This window comes from Moschus berezovskii, chromosome 24, assembly GCF_049115385.1.
Source record: "Moschus berezovskii isolate FMDL1 chromosome 24, NW_MosBer_1.0, whole genome shotgun sequence".
NCBI lineage: Eukaryota > Metazoa > Chordata > Mammalia > Artiodactyla > Moschidae > Moschus > Moschus berezovskii.
Genome location: NC_142483.1, coordinates 593,666 through 610,159, shown reverse-complemented (window position 1 = coordinate 610,159; position 16,494 = coordinate 593,666). Strand labels below are relative to the sequence as shown.

Below are 16,494 nucleotides of genomic sequence, written 5' to 3'. Positions count from 1 at the left end.
AAACATCTATTTCTGCTTCATTGACTATGCCAAGGCCTTTGACTGTGTGGATCACAATAAACTGTGGAAAATTCTGAAAGAGCCGGGAATCCCAGACCACCTGACCTGCCTCTTGAGAAACCTGTATGCAGGTCAGGAAGCAACAGGTAGAACTGGACATGGAACAACAGACTGGTTCCAAATAGGAAAAGGAGTACATCAAGGTTGTATATTGTCACCCTGCTTATTTAACTTATATGCAGAGTACATCATGAGGAACGCTGGGCTGGAAGAAGCACAAGCTGGAATCAAGATTGCTGGGAGAAATATCAATAACCTCAGATATGCAGATGACACCACCCTTATGGCAGAAAGTGAAGAGGAACTCAAAGGCCTCTTGATGAAAGTGAAAGAGGAGAGTGAAAAGGTTGGCTTGAAGCTTAACATTCAGAAAACGAAGATCATGGCATCTGGTCCCATCACTTCTTGGGAAATAGATGGAGAAACAGTGGCAACAGTGTCAGACTTTATTTTTTTGGGCTCCAAAATCACTGCGGATGCTGATTGCAGCCATGAAATTAAAAGATGTTTACTCCTTGGAAGGAAAGCTATGACCAGCCTAGATAGCATATTAAAAAGCAGAGACATTACTTTGCCAACCAAGGTCCTTCTAGTCAAGGCTATGGTTTTTCCAGTGGTCATGTATGGATGTGAGTTGGACTGTGAAGAAAGCTGATCGCCGAAGAATTGATGGTTTTGACCTGTGGTGCTGGAGAAGACTCTTGAGAGTCCCTTGGACTGCAAGGAGATCCAACCAGTCCATTCTAGAGGATATCAATCCTGGGTGTTCATTGGAAGGACTTAATGCTAAAGCTGAAACTGCAATACTTTGGCCACCTCATGCGACGAGTTGACTCACTGAATAAGACTCTGATGCTGGGAGCGATTGGGGGTAGGAGGAGACGGGGACAACAGAGAATGAGATGGCTGGATGGCATCACTGACTCGATGGACATGAGTTTGAGTGAACTCCATGAGTTGGTGATGGACAGGGAGGCCTGGCGTGCTGTGATTCATGGGGTCACTAAGAGTCGGACACGACTGAGCGACTGAACTGAACTGAACTGAACTGGTGAACAGAAGTGGCAAAAGGGGACAGCCTTGTCTTGTTAGATGATCACTGTGGGGCTTTCACATACGGGTTTTGTTACATAGGGGTAGTTTTCTTCTATTCCTAGTTCGTTGACTACTTTTATATCAGGACAGTGTGTTGAACTTAGTCAAATGCCCTTTCAGCATCAGCTGAGATCATCATGTGACTCTTTTCCTTCCTTCTGCCGATGAGGTATGCTACGCTGATTGGATTCTGCATGCTGAGCCATTCTTGCATTCCAGACACAAACCTCAGCTGGTTACAGGTACAATCTCAGGAGAAAGTCTACTTGAAGGAGAAGAGATGGTGACTAGATGCCAAGGCCGAGACAACACAGACAGCAGTATTACCTGGCCAAGATGCTAAAACAGACGTTACGGAAAATGCTCCAACAAGTAAAACACCCCGCCTGCGTTACACCCTGTTCGACTGCTGCCAGCCCACATGCAGGAACCAACAGCGTCTCCCGCAGGCCACCGTGCTGCCGCCACGGCAACCGCTGCCCCGCCTCGCCTGCTTGGGTCGCCTCAGTAACTGGACCCCGAGACCAGTAAGCCGGGCGCCTCACCCCTCTGCAGCCCCCTCTGCCACTTCTGGGGAGGGCAGCAAACACCCCGTCCACAGATGGTGACCCCGACCTGCTTACTGGCCTAAAGTTTCTTTTAAAAAGTTCTGACCACAGGACCAGTGGGCCAGGGGGTGGCAGGCAGCCCAGGACCGCACCGCCATCTGGAACCCTGGACTTGGGGCTGGGAGGTCTGCTCGGGAGGAAACAGGCTCCTCCCCAGGGAAGGCTGCCCGCCTCCAGCCCTTTTAGATGTGGACAGGTGTGCACACCCCAAGGGAAGGCCCTGACCTCACCTGGTCATCTGCTGAACCAGGCGGTGAGTGAACAGACTGTGGACAGAACCATTTTTCAGTACTGAGAACATTTTAATATTACTCTGAAGATCAACATGCTGAGCATGCCCAGGAGAGTCAGTTTCGTAACAGAGGCTGTTTCCGTGGAAGCAACAGGGAGAGGGTCAAACCGCAGCAAGCAGGAGCACTGGCCTGGTGAGTCAGTCGAGAAAGGCCTCACGGAGGAACTGGCAGGCAGAGGTCGGTCTTGGCTCACCTGGCGGCTCTGAGCGAAGACGTCAAGGAGGCAGCGAGTCTGCCCTCCTGTCAGCCCAGCCGGGCGGCGGGCCCCCTGTGCCGTCCCGCCTCCTGTCCCCGGGCAGCGCGCGGGCTTCCTGAGCGCACGCGTCGTCTCACCATCACAGGGCGGGACAGGACGGGGTGGCAGGGCCTAGCCTCAGCAGCCCTTCTGCGTGACGTCCAGTCCCGATGCCTTGGTGATCTCCAAGGTGGTGAACACCTGCCCAGGGGAAGGAAGAACGTGATTCACACGCAGCTGTGCGGACGCCAGTTTTAGGAGCATGCGTCCTGAACACGGCTGAGGACAGCAGGCCCCTCCCTGTCCCCAGAGACCCAGCAGGCGCACCTCTCCACACGTGGGGTGGATCCCGATGGTGTCATCCAGCAGCTGCTTTGTGAGCCCGCACTTCATGGCAGCGGCAAACCCCTGGGTGATCTCCCCGGCGTTTGGTCCAAGGACGTGAAATCCTATCACCCGATCCTTCCGAAAGGAAGCCAGTAGGTTAACGTCCTAACTAAGAGCCTCGTCATCCCAAGTTCATGGTTGAAACTTACAGCGTCTCCCCCAGAAAAGCACCTCTAACGCCGCCCTGAGCCAGAGCATCATCAGGAGCCTGCGCCCTCGAGACTCTGCGGGGAGAGCCCTGGGCACACACCCTGAGGTACCGTGAGCCCCGACCCACCAGGACGAGTGTAAACCCGCTCCCCGGAGGGGTTCCCAGCATGGTGGACGCTTCCAGTTACCCTGAGAGAGCGCTAAATGACAGCCCGATGAGTCAGGGCTAACGGCCACGCTGGGGTGTGTGCCCTCTGAGCAGGGGCCCCACTCCTGGCCCGGGGCACAGACACCGAGGAGCGGGGCCCTCTCCCCTCGCCACCCACGCACACACACCAGGGGCTGTCGATTCATCCCGGGCACCCCCGGGTCTGCAGCACTCAGGCCCCCCGTCCACAGCTCTCATCTCTTTCCCCGCATCTAGAGCTTCAGGGCCACAGTGCACCAGGGGAAGGCCTGTGCCCCCACGCTCCCGGCCCACACAGTGGGCCTGCGGAAGAACACACCACAGTGACTGGCACTCGCTGGGGGCCGTGGGCAATGCCCGGAGTCTCCGGGCCCCACGGGAGGACCCTCAGAGGGGAGCATGAGGTCACATCGTTGGCGGCTTCTCATCTGACCTCCCCAGAGAGAATCTCAGGCTCTGAGGAGGGCAGCGCCCCATCCTGGCACAGTCTCAGGGCACTCTCCACCGGCCTCGAGGGTCCCTGTTGACCCCACGGAGGGGCGAGGGGCTCTCACGGGGGGCCCTGCACCTGCCGCTGTGAGCGCCTCCATTAGAACTTGAGTAATTCTAACCAGGCTTTCACTGCATGGAGGCATCACCTAACTGCCTGTGGCACAGCCCCCCACAGGCAGGCCGTGCTGTGTCGCACACACTGTGTCCCTTGCAGACTGAAGGTCTGTGCCAACCCTGCGTTGAGCGCGTCCCTTGCAGACTGAAGGTCTGTGCCAACCCTGTGTTGAGCGCGTCCCTTGCAGACTGAAGGTCTGTGCCAACCCTGTGTTGAGCGCGTCCCTTGCAGACTGAAGGTCTGTGCCAACCCTGTGTTGAGCGCGTCTCCTGGCAAAGTCTCTCCAGCAGCAGTCTCTCACTTGGTGGCTCTGTGCTCTGGAAACTCACACTGTTTCAAACTTCCTCCTTATTATTGTACCCGTGATCAGGGACTGCGATGTTACTCCTGTAACTGTTCTGGGTACCGCGAACCAGGTGACACGGGGACCTTCGCCCACAGCTCCACCGACTGGCTCCCGCCCACAGCCTGTCTCCTACTCCGCAGCCTCCCTCTGCCCTGGGACAGGAACACACTGAAATTAGCCCAATAATCTCCCAACGATGGCCTCTGAACATTCAAATGGAAGGAAGAGTCGCACACTTCCCCTTGATGTCAGAAGCTAGAAGTGGGGAGGGCAGGTGGAGAGCCAGCACAGGCCGAGAGCCGGGCCTCCTGAGCCGGACAGTCAGCCAGGCTGAGAACGTGGAGGGACAGCACTCCCGGGGCTGAGAGTGCTGCTCTGGCGAGCGAGGAGCGAGGAGAGAAGCAGCCTGCCTGCTGATGTGGGTGGAGACAGCTCTGGTGTCCAGGCAGAAGACCAAACCCGCCGCCACGTCCTCTGATCAAAGCCTCCAGAGCAAGGCCGCGATCCCCTCCGGTTCCATGAAAGCACAGATAGGGGAGGCTGCAGGGCGGTGGGAACTGGCGGAGTGGGCTCACAGAAACTCAGGAAGGAACCGTTTCACAGAGACAGCACCGCGGGGCCGGGGCAGCAGCTAGCGCCGACGCAGAAGCTGCAGCCCTTTGCCCAGAAGACCTAACCTCCCCAGAAGCTCCGACACTTGGTGGTTTTCAACGTGGATGGAAAGATGCATCTGGGGCGTTCATGGGCTTCCCAGGTGGTGCTAGTGGTAAAGAACCTGCCTGCCAATGCAGGAGACATGAGAGACCTGGGCTCCATCACTGGGTGGGGAAGATCCCCTGGAGGAGGGCGTGGCAACCTCTCCAGTGTTCTTGCCTGGAGAGTCCCATGGACAGAGGAGCCTGGCGGGCTGCAGTCTATGGGGTCACAAAGGGTCGGACACGACTGAAGCGGCTGACTGCGCATGCAGTCCTTTCACAGTGAGACGAGAAGTCAGGGTCTGGCTTCACGGCCTCAAAGGACAGACAGGCTGCTCTCATGTTGTGCGCTGACACAGTGCAACCCAGCACTGACCTGCCATTCCCCAAACCCCAGGGCCGTTAAGAATTAAGCTGAATCGACTCTGCCTTGCGCTCAACAAAGCCAGGATGGCATCTGCTCATATCATGGTTTATGGAATATTTTAAGCCTACTGTTGAGACCGACTGCTCAGAAGAAAAGATTCCTTTCCAAACAGGAATGCCCTTTCCAAATGACATGCCCCTGACCACCCCAGAGCTCTGATGGAGACGTACAATGTGATGGATGTTGCTTTCACAACAGCCCTCTGCTGTCCAGCAGTCAAAAAGAAATCTTGACTTCCAAGTCTTATTATTGGACAAATCCACTCTGCTAGGCTGCAGCTGCCACAGACAGTGAGTCCTCTGGCGGATCCAGGAAGAGTGGACCGAAGACCTCTGGAGAGGAGTCCCGTCCCAGATGCTGTAAGAACACTGCGGCTAGTGGGACGAGGTCAGAACAGAAACCTGAGAGGCATTTGGAAGAAGCTGACTCTAGTCCCCGTGGATGACAGCGAGGAGCCCAGGACTTCCTGGGGGAAGGAAGGGAGACGTGGTGGAAGCAGCAGAACGGGGGTCAGAAGCGGGTCCTGAGGACGGGGCTGAGCTGCCGCCACCTTGAGGATGGACCGAACGCAGGAGCTGCTCCCAACGGAGAAGCACAGACAGCAGGCCCTGAGGTGGAGCCGCTCCTGCCGGAGGCCGTGATCACAGCCACAACTCGGGACACGACTCACGCTTGCTGGATAAAGGACGGCAGGTCTGGGAGGACGGACTCCAACCCTGAAGGCCGTGCCGCTGTGCGTGAGACGCCACCAAGCAGCACTGCCTGCTCCAGGGAACCCACTCGTGAAAGAAGAGTCCTTCCAAGCGGCCAGTGTCCCGGTCACCTTGCTCTGAGAAACAGCTGCAGCCGCCCCAGCCTTCAGCTGCCTCTGCCCTGGTCAGTCAGCAGCCCCAGCACTGCGGCCAGGCCCTCCACCAGCAAGAGAGCCACAACCTGCTGAGCGCGCGGCTGATGATTGGAGTGTTTAAGCATAGAGTATCTGGTGTAAATGTGACCTCACACGCACAGGGAAACCAAACAATTCTGGGGCTCGCACGACCGTGACATTCGATTTATTGCCAGGTCTGGAAACAAACCCGCAATGTCTTCAAGGTACGCCTTTGTCTCCAGATGCAGATGGACGCACCTATGCTCTGTCGCTGACGGCCCAGATCGCGGCAAAGCCTGAGGCTCCACACCGCCAGTCAGAGCGCCCCTGAGAGACACGATCCCACGGAGAAAGGGAGGCACGTGTCCATCCCCCGCAAGCACAGCGCCTGGGTGGCAGTCTGAAGGATTTCTGCCTAGCCCCGAGAGCTATCTTTAAGGAGATTATAAAAGCCCAGATACGAGACTAAAAACGACATTTTAAAATCCAAGCATGCCCGCTTCCAAACACATGACGTACGCTGTCCAGCTTATTGCAGATTATCTTCGCGTAACAAGCGTTGCTGTCTCTGCAGGCCACTGTCCACTCGAGAGGCCAAAACAGGGTGTGGTAGACCTGCAAGAGAGGGGCAGAGGTCAGCGCCCACGGAGACGCCCCGCGGGGCTCCAGGACCACACAGAGAAGGCAGCTTGCCCACTAGCTCTCAGAAACTGAAACGTGCATGATCCCAGCTTCCAAGTCTGAAACTCTTCCACGCATTTTAATACAAACTGTTTAATCTCTCTGGCTACCAGGAACATGAGATAAATGCTTCTTCACCCCAAGGTATTATTCCTAACATATACCCCGAATGTTAAGAAAAGAGCTTGCGCCAACTCTTGAGATTATAAACAGGATTTCTGAAACAGAAAGCTCCCAGCTTCAACGCACCCTGAGCCCTGCACGGGACCCTTCCCCTGTACCCCCTCCATGCCTGTCCTCAAGTGCATTGCTGTTCAGTTGCTCAGTTGTGTCCGATTCTCTGCAACCCCATGGACTGCAGCACGCTAGGCTCCCCTGTCTTTCACTATTTCCTGGAACTCGCTCAAACTCATGTTCGTTGAGTCGGTGACGCCATCCAACCATCTCATCCTCTGTCGTCCCCTTCTCTTGCCCTCAGTCTTTCCCAGCATCAGGGTCTTTTCCAATGAGTCGGCTCTTCACACCAATGTGTCAGCTATGCTTTCCTCCCAGTATTTGGAAGATTGTGTTTCATTTAAGTATTTGATCCTCCTGGTTCAAAGAGGGCGTGAAGTGTGGACCCAACTTCACATTGTTCCTAACTGCCACCCACTTACTCCAGCACCCTTAATGACCGCCTTTTGCCATAGATTTAAAATACCGCCTTCATCCATGTTAATTCTCCTAAGCACCTGGATCAATCTGGGCTTCAGATTCCGTTCTGCTGGTCTTCCTGTCACCCATGTGCCGCTCAGCAGCTCTGGTGCCCGTGCCCTCTGGATAAACGGCTACCCGACAGCGCTGGTGGCCTCCTCCGCCCAGTACTCTCCTTGTCCAGACCCTCCCTTCAGAGTTCCCGAGGGGTCCAGTAGTTAGGACTCTGCGCTTTCTTTGCGTGGGGGCACGAGTTCAATCCCTGGTTGGGGAACTAAGATCTAACAAGCTCGGTGCACAGCCTGCCCCCCAAATAATCTCCCTATTACTGCCTTTTTAAAAGAGTTTTAATTGTTAAATCAACTTAGGCACAAGAAGTGCAAATTTAAAAGCTCTGGTATGCGACCAGCCACCTCTGCCAACCGGTGCCCTTTTCAATCAGACACGAGTGCCTTCCCTCCTGCTTGTCATCAGCCTGCACGCTTCTAAACAGCACACTTGCACTGCAGTTGCCTGCTCCTGGGCGGGCTCTCCTTCCTGGCCTGCCCTCCTGTTCAGGAGGCTTCTTCACTCTCTCTTCCCTGGCCCCTGCCCTCCCACCCGCCCTCCAATGACACTGAAATTTGTAAGCTAGATCAGTGCCCATGCTCCCTCACTAGGAGGACGCTCTTCAAGGAAAAATGGGCCCCCATGTGCGGGGGATGAGGCTGGACCCCGACCTCACACGTGGACAGAAAGTTCTCAGAATGGATCAAAGCCCACACGTCAGAGCTGAAAACCGCAACACTCTAGGAAGAAAACACAGGCATCCATCTTCACAACTGCAGGTCAGATAATGATTTGTCAGGAGTGACATCAAAAGTACATGTGACAACAGAACCAAAAAGACACACCGGACTGCACCGAAAGGAAAGATCTCTGTGCTTCAAAGGACACCATCAGGAGAGTGAAGACAGAACCCGCAGAAATGGTGAGAACTCTCATCAATCACCCCGTGGCCTCTCCCTAAGCTTGTGATGTGCTTCCCTGACGACAGTGACACCAAGAACCTTTCCGCGTGTCTGCTGGCCACCTGTGCACGTTCTTTGGGGAAACAGCCTTTGCTCTTTTAAAGCTGGGTTATTTGGTTTTTACTGTTGTGAGAGTTCTCTGATATGCTACATACAAGTTCCTTATCAGAGATCAACGTCCACAGGACGGTACGGCGTGAATTTTGTGAATGAATTCCATTTTCTTATCCCGTCTTACTGAGTCTACCCTCACCTTCTCACCTTAACTTCCCCACTTGAAAAGAAATAACGTGGGTTTATGCGAGGTTTTCTCAAGTCTCTTTATAACAGGACTATCAAAAATACTAACAGATCAAAGTTTCAGTCCTGCAAAATGCAAAAGTGAAAGTATGTGCAGGGGGCCTTGGGAGAGACCCGAGAGTGACCCCAAAACGGGGGCTGTTCCTGTAGATGCACCCCTTCATCTGGGCTGCAGCCTCCCACGTCCTTCCTCTCGCGGGCCTTTGGAACTAAGTGTTAAGTCCACGATGGCTACTGTCACTTGTCAGAGACCCGAGTAAAAGTTCACCACTCACACACGTGGTTCATGATTCCCAGGAGTTAATTATAAACGCTGATCAAATTACATCCTCTGAAATGGAAACTTCTCACTGAAAACGCCACCTAAACAACAGCCCCTGAAAACACGAAGTGATTCTAACCCTCTGACCCCATTCATCCGCTAAACCCTCCCATATGGGGAGAAGGGCAGGCGAAAGCCACTCGGACCACCCACCACATCACCGTGAGGACACACTGTGGGGCGGTGGGACCGGACGGGCAGGGGTGGAGGGGAGCGAGAGCAGCTCTGGGGACGTGCGAGCAGCCCGCAACCCCGCAGCGCCACAGCCCTGGGACCGCCCCTCCAGAGCCTGCAGACGGGGCGGGGGGCGCCCAGAGCCACTTCCTGAGTCTGGCCCCGCCGCGCCACGTGGGGAAGGTGCACAGAGCCGGCTCGGGCCAGCGAATGCCCCCACGATGTGTGGCCGAGACAAACGCTGGGCCACTCAGCTCCTCCAGAGACCAGAGCTAGCAGTGACCCTGCAGTGGGGAGGGGCCACGTGCACGTGGCTGCCACGTGTGCCTGTTTCTGCAGCAACAGAGCGTGATCTGCAAGTGCGTGCACACGCGCGCATACACATGTACACACGCACAGGCACACACGTGTACACACACATGTACACACATGCGTGCGCACACACACGTGAACCCCAGCAGAAGGAGGAGCTGCCGTGGCCCCCCCAGCCCCTGGTCCTCCCCACCCCACAGCTCCCGGGACTGCGAGCTCCCCCAGAGGCCTCCCCCTGCAGATGCTGCCGTGCACTCAAAGCCCTGTGCACCGAGTCCGTGTCCTTCTTCCCAGCCGCGTGACGATCACGCTCTGCTAGAGACAGGGCTTACGTTATTTAACTTCCAACTTTCCTAAAGCAGGAATGTAATTTCTGACAATGCAGCCATTACAGGAACTTGCAAAACTACAGAATAAGAGGCCAGCAGGAGAAACCGTGGATTAGAGGCGAGGTCTGAGAACGCGCCAACCGCACAGCTTACATTCAGATTCTCCGCCTGGTATACCTCGCCAGCCTTCTCCTCTGAGTACCCACAGCAGCCATACTCCAAGGGCGTGAACACCACAGTGGGGACGCTGACGTAGTCACACTGCAAGACAGACAGTTCGTGTCTCGTTTCGTCCTGCTTTTCCCAGTGAAAATCCGCACAACGTGCATTTATAAACGGAAGACAAACAAGCACAGCCCAGTGCAAGTGACCATCACCCACCACAGTTCGGGGACCTGAGTCACTGAGCATGTAGGGGGGCCCCGACTCTGGCCGCTTCAGTGAGACCGGGACCCCCCAGCCGCGCACAGGACCACACCCCTGCGAGGAAGAGCAGGAAGCCCTTCCGCCGCATTGGGCAGGGCGACGGGCCGGCCTGCCAAGGGGAGACGGCCATGCGCTGAGCCCATCTGATCCCGAGCTGAGTGGCCCTGCCCCCGGTGCTGGAGCAGCAATCCACCCAGGATGCGTTCCCCGACCCCTCCGGTAAGAAGACAGGACAGCCCCACCTGGGTGCCCCCGTGCCACCCAGGACAACACCCTGAACGTGAGATGCTCATAAAGTATTTACTCAAAACCATCAGCAAACGGTAGGGAACTGCACATGATACAGGGGGTGCCTTCCCAGCAAAATGGCACTGACTTTCCTCTAATCATGGTTTTGATTTAGGCGTTATCCTAGAGACAGCAGTGAGAAGCTTACCTTCTCTGATCGGCCCCCGAAAAGCCTTCGAGCCAGCAGCTTGCCTGCCTGCACGGCGACCGGGGTGAGCTGCGGCTTGCCCTCCAGAACATCCCCAACAGCATAGACGTAGGGCACGCTGGTCTGCTCCTCGTCGTTTACTGGGATCTTGCCCGTCCTGTTGCATTCAGGGAAGAAAAAATATATTACAACTGACTCTGCACTGCTGGAAGCAGACTGTCTTCCACCAAGCGTCCCTGGACCCACGGCTCAGACAAACTGCTGCCTGCTTTCTGAGAGCTGAGGACAGCGCCAGGCCTCCCCCAGAGTCGAACATACTGCTTTGGAATTTTTCTCCTTGCCTGATCAAGGACAAATTCATTCTAAACCACAGAAAGTGGATGCATACATTTCCACAATTATTTTTTACAAGTAACTGCTTAATGCATGAAATATTTAAGGAAAACATTAAGAGTTATCAACTGATTAATGAAATAACTGATAATACAGAGGCAACACATTACTTACTACAAAAGAAATTCAGAGCATCTCAGTAATTAAGTCAGAATTTCCCAGGGGTGATCTGTGGAAACACCGAGCTTTGTGCAGGGCTAGGCGCTAACACCAGGGTACTTACTTCTCACTGATGTTCACACCAATCTTCTCCAACCCTAACTTCTTCGTACAGGAGTCACGACCAATTGCTAACAAAACCTGTGTTGAGAGAGACGGCAGAAACACAGATCATCAACACCAGGAATGGAAACAAGAACATCACGATGAATCCTTCAGACGCTGACAGGAGAACAACAGAATGTCATCAACAGCCTATGCCAATCAATTTGACAGTTTAGATGAAACAGAGGCCTGCAAAGACAGACTTGACCAAACTTACACCCACATGACTCTGAGTAACCTATGGCACAGGCTGCACCATGCCCCTTCCCCTAATTCATGCCGAGGCACTGACCCCCAGGAGCTTGGAATGTGACTGTATTTCGAGATGGGCCTTTACAGAGTTGATTAAGGTACAACAAGGCTATTGTTCAGTCGAGAAGTCTTGTCTGACTCTTTGTGACCCCATGACCGTGTAGCCTGCAAGACTCCTCTGTCTATGGAATTCTCCAGGCAAGAGTACTGGAATGGGTAGCCACGCCCTTCTCCAGGGGACTGAACCCTTGTCTCCTGCACTGGCAGGAGGACATTTTACCACTGAGCTACCAGGGAAGAGTGGTCCTGCTTCAGAACATAACAGAGTACCCGGATGAGGTTCCTCTCAGTTCTGGAGGTCAGACGTCTCCTGAGGCCTCTCTCCTCAGGGCGTAGACGGTCACTTTCTCCCTGTGACCCCATGTGACCAACCCGTAGATGCTCTGGCAGCGCAAGCAGACTAAGGGCTTTGTGCTCACAGAGACCGAGTCCACGGTGTGGAAGCTTCTCCGTGAGTTAACCCCAGAGCCAGGAGACCTTGTTAGTAAAGTGTGTGCGACACTTAAGAAACACACTGATGACACACAAAGCCTCCAGGACAAGAGACAGGGACGACATCCCAAGGCCGTCTGGAAGGTGAGGACGCCTGACACAAGGCCGGACAAGGGCAGTGGAAGGAGAGAAAGCGCGAGAGGACACCCCGGCGGCTCAGTGGCTAAGATCCCACCTGCCAGCGCGGGGGACATGGGTTCGATTCCTGGTCTGGGAAAAGCCTACGTGCCAAGGGACAACTAAACCCTTGGGCCACAGCTGCTGAGTCTGGACGCTCCAGCACCCGCGCGCAGCAGCAGAAAGGCCACTGCAGTGAGAGGCCCACACACGGCGGTGAGAGGCCACTGCGGTGAGAGGCCCACACACGGCGGTGAGAGGCCCACACACGGCGGTGAGAGGCCCACACACGGCAGGGAGAGGCCACTGCGGTGAGAGGCCCACACATGGCGGTGAGAGGCCCACACACGGCGGTGAGAGGCCACTGCAGTGAGAGGCCCACACACGGCGGTGAGAGGCCACTGCGGTGAGAGGCCCACACACGGCGGTGAGAGGCCCCCACACGGCGGTGAGAGGCCCACACACGGCAGGGAGAGGCCCACACACGGCGGTGAGAGGCCCACACACGGCGGTGAGAGGCCCACTGTTGTGAGAGGCCCACACACGGCACGGAGGAGCAGCCCTGCTCGCTGGCTCCAGAGCACCCGCACACTGCACCGGAGGCCCAGCCCTGCAAAACATCAGTCATTTAAAACCAAAGAAAATCAGAAGCCAACACTCCCCATGAACGCAGACGCCAGATATTTAACAGATGCCAGCAAATAAAATAGAGCAACGTAAATAAAGGACAATTGATTGTAACCAAGTATTTTGGGCTTTGTCCCAAAATACAAATCTGGTTTAACACACAAAAACCAATCAATGGAATTCACCATTTGAACAGAATAAAAAAGAAGAAAACTTACTCATCCCAGTAGAAGCTGGGACAGCATTTGACAAAACTAAGCACCCTTGAGGATTTCAATAAAAGCCTCGGTGCTCTCGGACTGGAGGCACACGTCCCCAGCCTGACGAAAGGATCTGCAGAACCCTGAGGGTGCACGTGCCCGCAGCAGAGAGGCCGCCTCGCTCACCCCAGGACGGGAGGCCCTCAGCCTCTGTCAGCACCACGTGGATGTCTCAGCCAGGGTAACGAGGCAAGAAAAGGAAATAAAATGCACACAGACTGGAAACAAGAAACAAAACTACTGCTTCATGCAGAACAAATCCTAAGAAGGTCAATACAGAAAAATCATCTGTATTTCTATGTACTACCAACTAACCGCCCAATATGTAAAAATTAGAATATCATTTGCATAAGGCTAAAAATATGAAATACTTAGAGATACATTTAACAGAAACATGAAAGACCTCCAGAGAAAAATGATAAAATGTTGCTGACAGAAAGTAAAGAACATGCAAACATAATAAGTGGAAACAATATGAAGGTTCATGCACAGGAAAAATCATTGCCGTTAATTTAAGATGTCGGTTTTACCAAATTCATCTACGTGAGCAATACAATCTCTGTCAAAATCCCAGCAGACTTTTTCTTCGAAATTGGAAAGCTGGTTTTAAATTTATGTGGAGGAAGCAACCTGTGTCCATGGACAGGGGAATGGATACAGATGCGGTGAACACATACCGGGGAACGCTGCTCAGCCGGAAAGAGACATGGTGCCGCCGCAGCAACACGGGCGGACAGAGGTTATCACACAAAGTGAAGGAAGTCAGGCAGGGACAGATATCACCTGGCATCGCTTACAGGTAGAATCTTAAAGAAATGAACGAAATGAACTTATTCACAAAACGGAGGCAGACTGACAGACACAGAAAACAGGCTTAAGGTTACCAAAGGGGAAAGGGGACGAAGGGGTCAATCAGAAGTTTGGGATTAACAGATTCACAGGACTGTATATAAAGTAGATAATTAACAAGGACCTACCATATAGCACAGGAAACTACTCAGTATCTTGTAATAACCTATAATTGAAAGAGAATCTGGAGAAGAACAGGTGTATAAGAACCAGCCACCAACGCACACCACACAGATGGACCCCGAGGGGCGCGGACGGCACGGTTCCAGATCAGCCACGACTCAACAGGAAAAGCTGGCAGAAAAAAAGCAGCATTAAACAGTCCTTTGACTGTTAAAGAAAATTGAACATATCTTCACTGAACATTCTAGGCCTACTCTATCAAACACGCAAGGCTGTATATTGTCACCCTACTTATTTAACTTATATGTAGAGTCCATCATGAGAAACGCTGGGCTAGATGAAGCACAAGCTGGAATCAAGATTGCCGGGAGAAATATCAATAACCTCAGATATGCAGATGACACCACCCTTATGACAGAAAGTGAAGAAGAACTAAAGAGCCTCTTGATGAAAGTAAAAGAGGAGAGTGAAAAAGTTGGCTTAAAACTCAACATTCAGAAAACTAAGATCATGGCATCTGGACCCATCACTTGATGACAAATAGATGGGGAAACAGTGGAAACAGCGACAGATTTTGTTTCTTGGGCTCCAAAATCATTGCAGATGGTGACTGCAGCCATGACATTAAAAGACACTCGCTCCTTGGAAGAAAAGCTATGACAAATCTAGACAGCACATGAAAAAGCAGAGACATCACGTTGACAGCAAAGGTCTGTATAGTCAAAGCCACGGTAGTCACGCACAGACGTGAAAGCCAGGCCATCAAGAAGGCTGAGCGCCGGAGAGCTGATGCTTCTGAACTGTGGTGCTGGAGAAGACTCTTGAGAGTCCCTTGGACTGCAAGGAGATCCAACCAGTCCATCCTGAAGGAAATCAACCCTGAATATTCATTGGAAGGACTGATGCTGAAGCTGAAACTCCAATACTTTGGCCACCTGATGCAAAGAACTGATTCATTGGAAAAGACTCTGATGCTTGGAAAGATTGAAGGCGGGAGGAGAAGGGGATGACCGAGGATGAGATGGTTGGATGGCATCAATGGTTCAACAGACGTGAGTTTGAGCAAGCTCCAGGAGTTGGTGATGGACAGGGAAGCCTGGCAAGCTGCAGTCCCTGGGGTCCCAAAGAGTCAGACATGATTTAGCAACTGAACAAAAACAACAATTCTAGTAGTACATAAATGCTTCTAGAGAATAAAAAAAGAAGGAACACATTCCAGACTTCTTTAAAGAGCTAGAAAACTTTGAAATAAAAATCTGGGAAGTTCAAAATGTGAAAGGAAAATTATAAGCCAATATAATTCATGAATATAGATACAAAAATTTTAAATAGCCAAATCTAAAAATATATAAAAAGAACCATGCATTATCCAGTTGGATTTACACAGTAATATAAAGTTGACTGTAAATCAATATAACACACTAACAGAATAAAGAGAAAAAATAATCATTAACAGCCACAAAAGGAACATTCTTACAGCTGACCACCTACTTCTGACTTTTAACAAAAAAACAAAATAGCAACAACAACAAAAACAACTTAGCAAACAAAAATAGAAAATGATTTCTTTACCATGATTAAGAGTATCTACCAAAACCCACGGAAAACCTTACTCTTTAACCGCGAAACACTGAAAACCTCCCTCCTGACCCGACCCCGACCCCTAGAGCAAGGCGGGAGTGTCTAGGCCTGCATTTCCTGTCAGCACTGCGTGGGGCCGTGGCTGGTGCCCTCATGCGGGAAAAGGAAGGGAAGGAAGCAAGTCCTTGCTGTGAGTGTGTAACAAAGCAGACGCCGAAGCATTTACAGACACGTGATCAAACGGGCTCAGCAAGATTCCTGAGTGCTGAGTTAAATCACAATCACACAGTCCAGCAGCCTTTCTATACGTCAGCAACAGACTCTGAAAAACAATGACACTTTTTCAAAAACACCACTTGTAACTATACAAAAATACGTAAATATCCAGGAATAAATCTAACAGAAGATATTCCTGATGTCTATAGAGAAATGTACTAACTTTGCTGGGGGCTATTACAGATGGCCGAGGTCAAAGGGCAGACGTACCACACACTGGAAGCCTGGGTACTGCAGAATCGAGTGCTTCCAGCTGGTTACATTCCCATCACAACCCTGATCAGAACCCCGACAGGGGCTAGTTCTTACGTTTGTTTTCCTTACACTGATCTTTGGCCTTGGTCATCCTCACAACATCGTTCACTTTTAGTTGAAAAAAATCATGCTGTTAGAGTAGATGAAACATAAATGAACAGTTTGATCCAGGTTAGCGATAAACTACAGTTTACACAGGAAATGCTGGAGTCTGACTTGCACGAGTTCAAGTTATAACGACTGCCACCCAAGGGTCCACAGACTACTCACACTGTTTGGAGGTCTGACATAGCTTGTTTTTGCT

The 16,494-nt window shown here is 52.6% G+C and overlaps 1 protein-coding gene across 1 annotated transcript in view; it reads right to left on the bottom strand.

Annotated features, from left to right (window-relative positions):
- Positions 1-2,035: 2,035 nt before the first annotated feature.
- TXNRD3 (thioredoxin reductase 3) overlaps positions 2,036-16,494 on the bottom strand; it is a 34,612-nt gene continuing 20,153 nt past the window's right edge. The window contains exons 12-17 of the mRNA XM_088831983.1: positions 11,258-11,334; positions 10,642-10,798; positions 9,933-10,040; positions 6,478-6,573; positions 2,619-2,753; positions 2,036-2,492 (exon numbers count right to left, since the gene is read on the bottom strand). Coding sequence (XP_088688109.1) covers positions 2,424-2,492; positions 2,619-2,753; positions 6,478-6,573; positions 9,933-10,040; positions 10,642-10,798; positions 11,258-11,334 — 642 coding nt within the window. The 3' untranslated portion in view covers positions 2,036-2,423. The remainder of the gene's footprint in view (positions 2,493-2,618; positions 2,754-6,477; positions 6,574-9,932; positions 10,041-10,641; positions 10,799-11,257; positions 11,335-16,494) is intronic.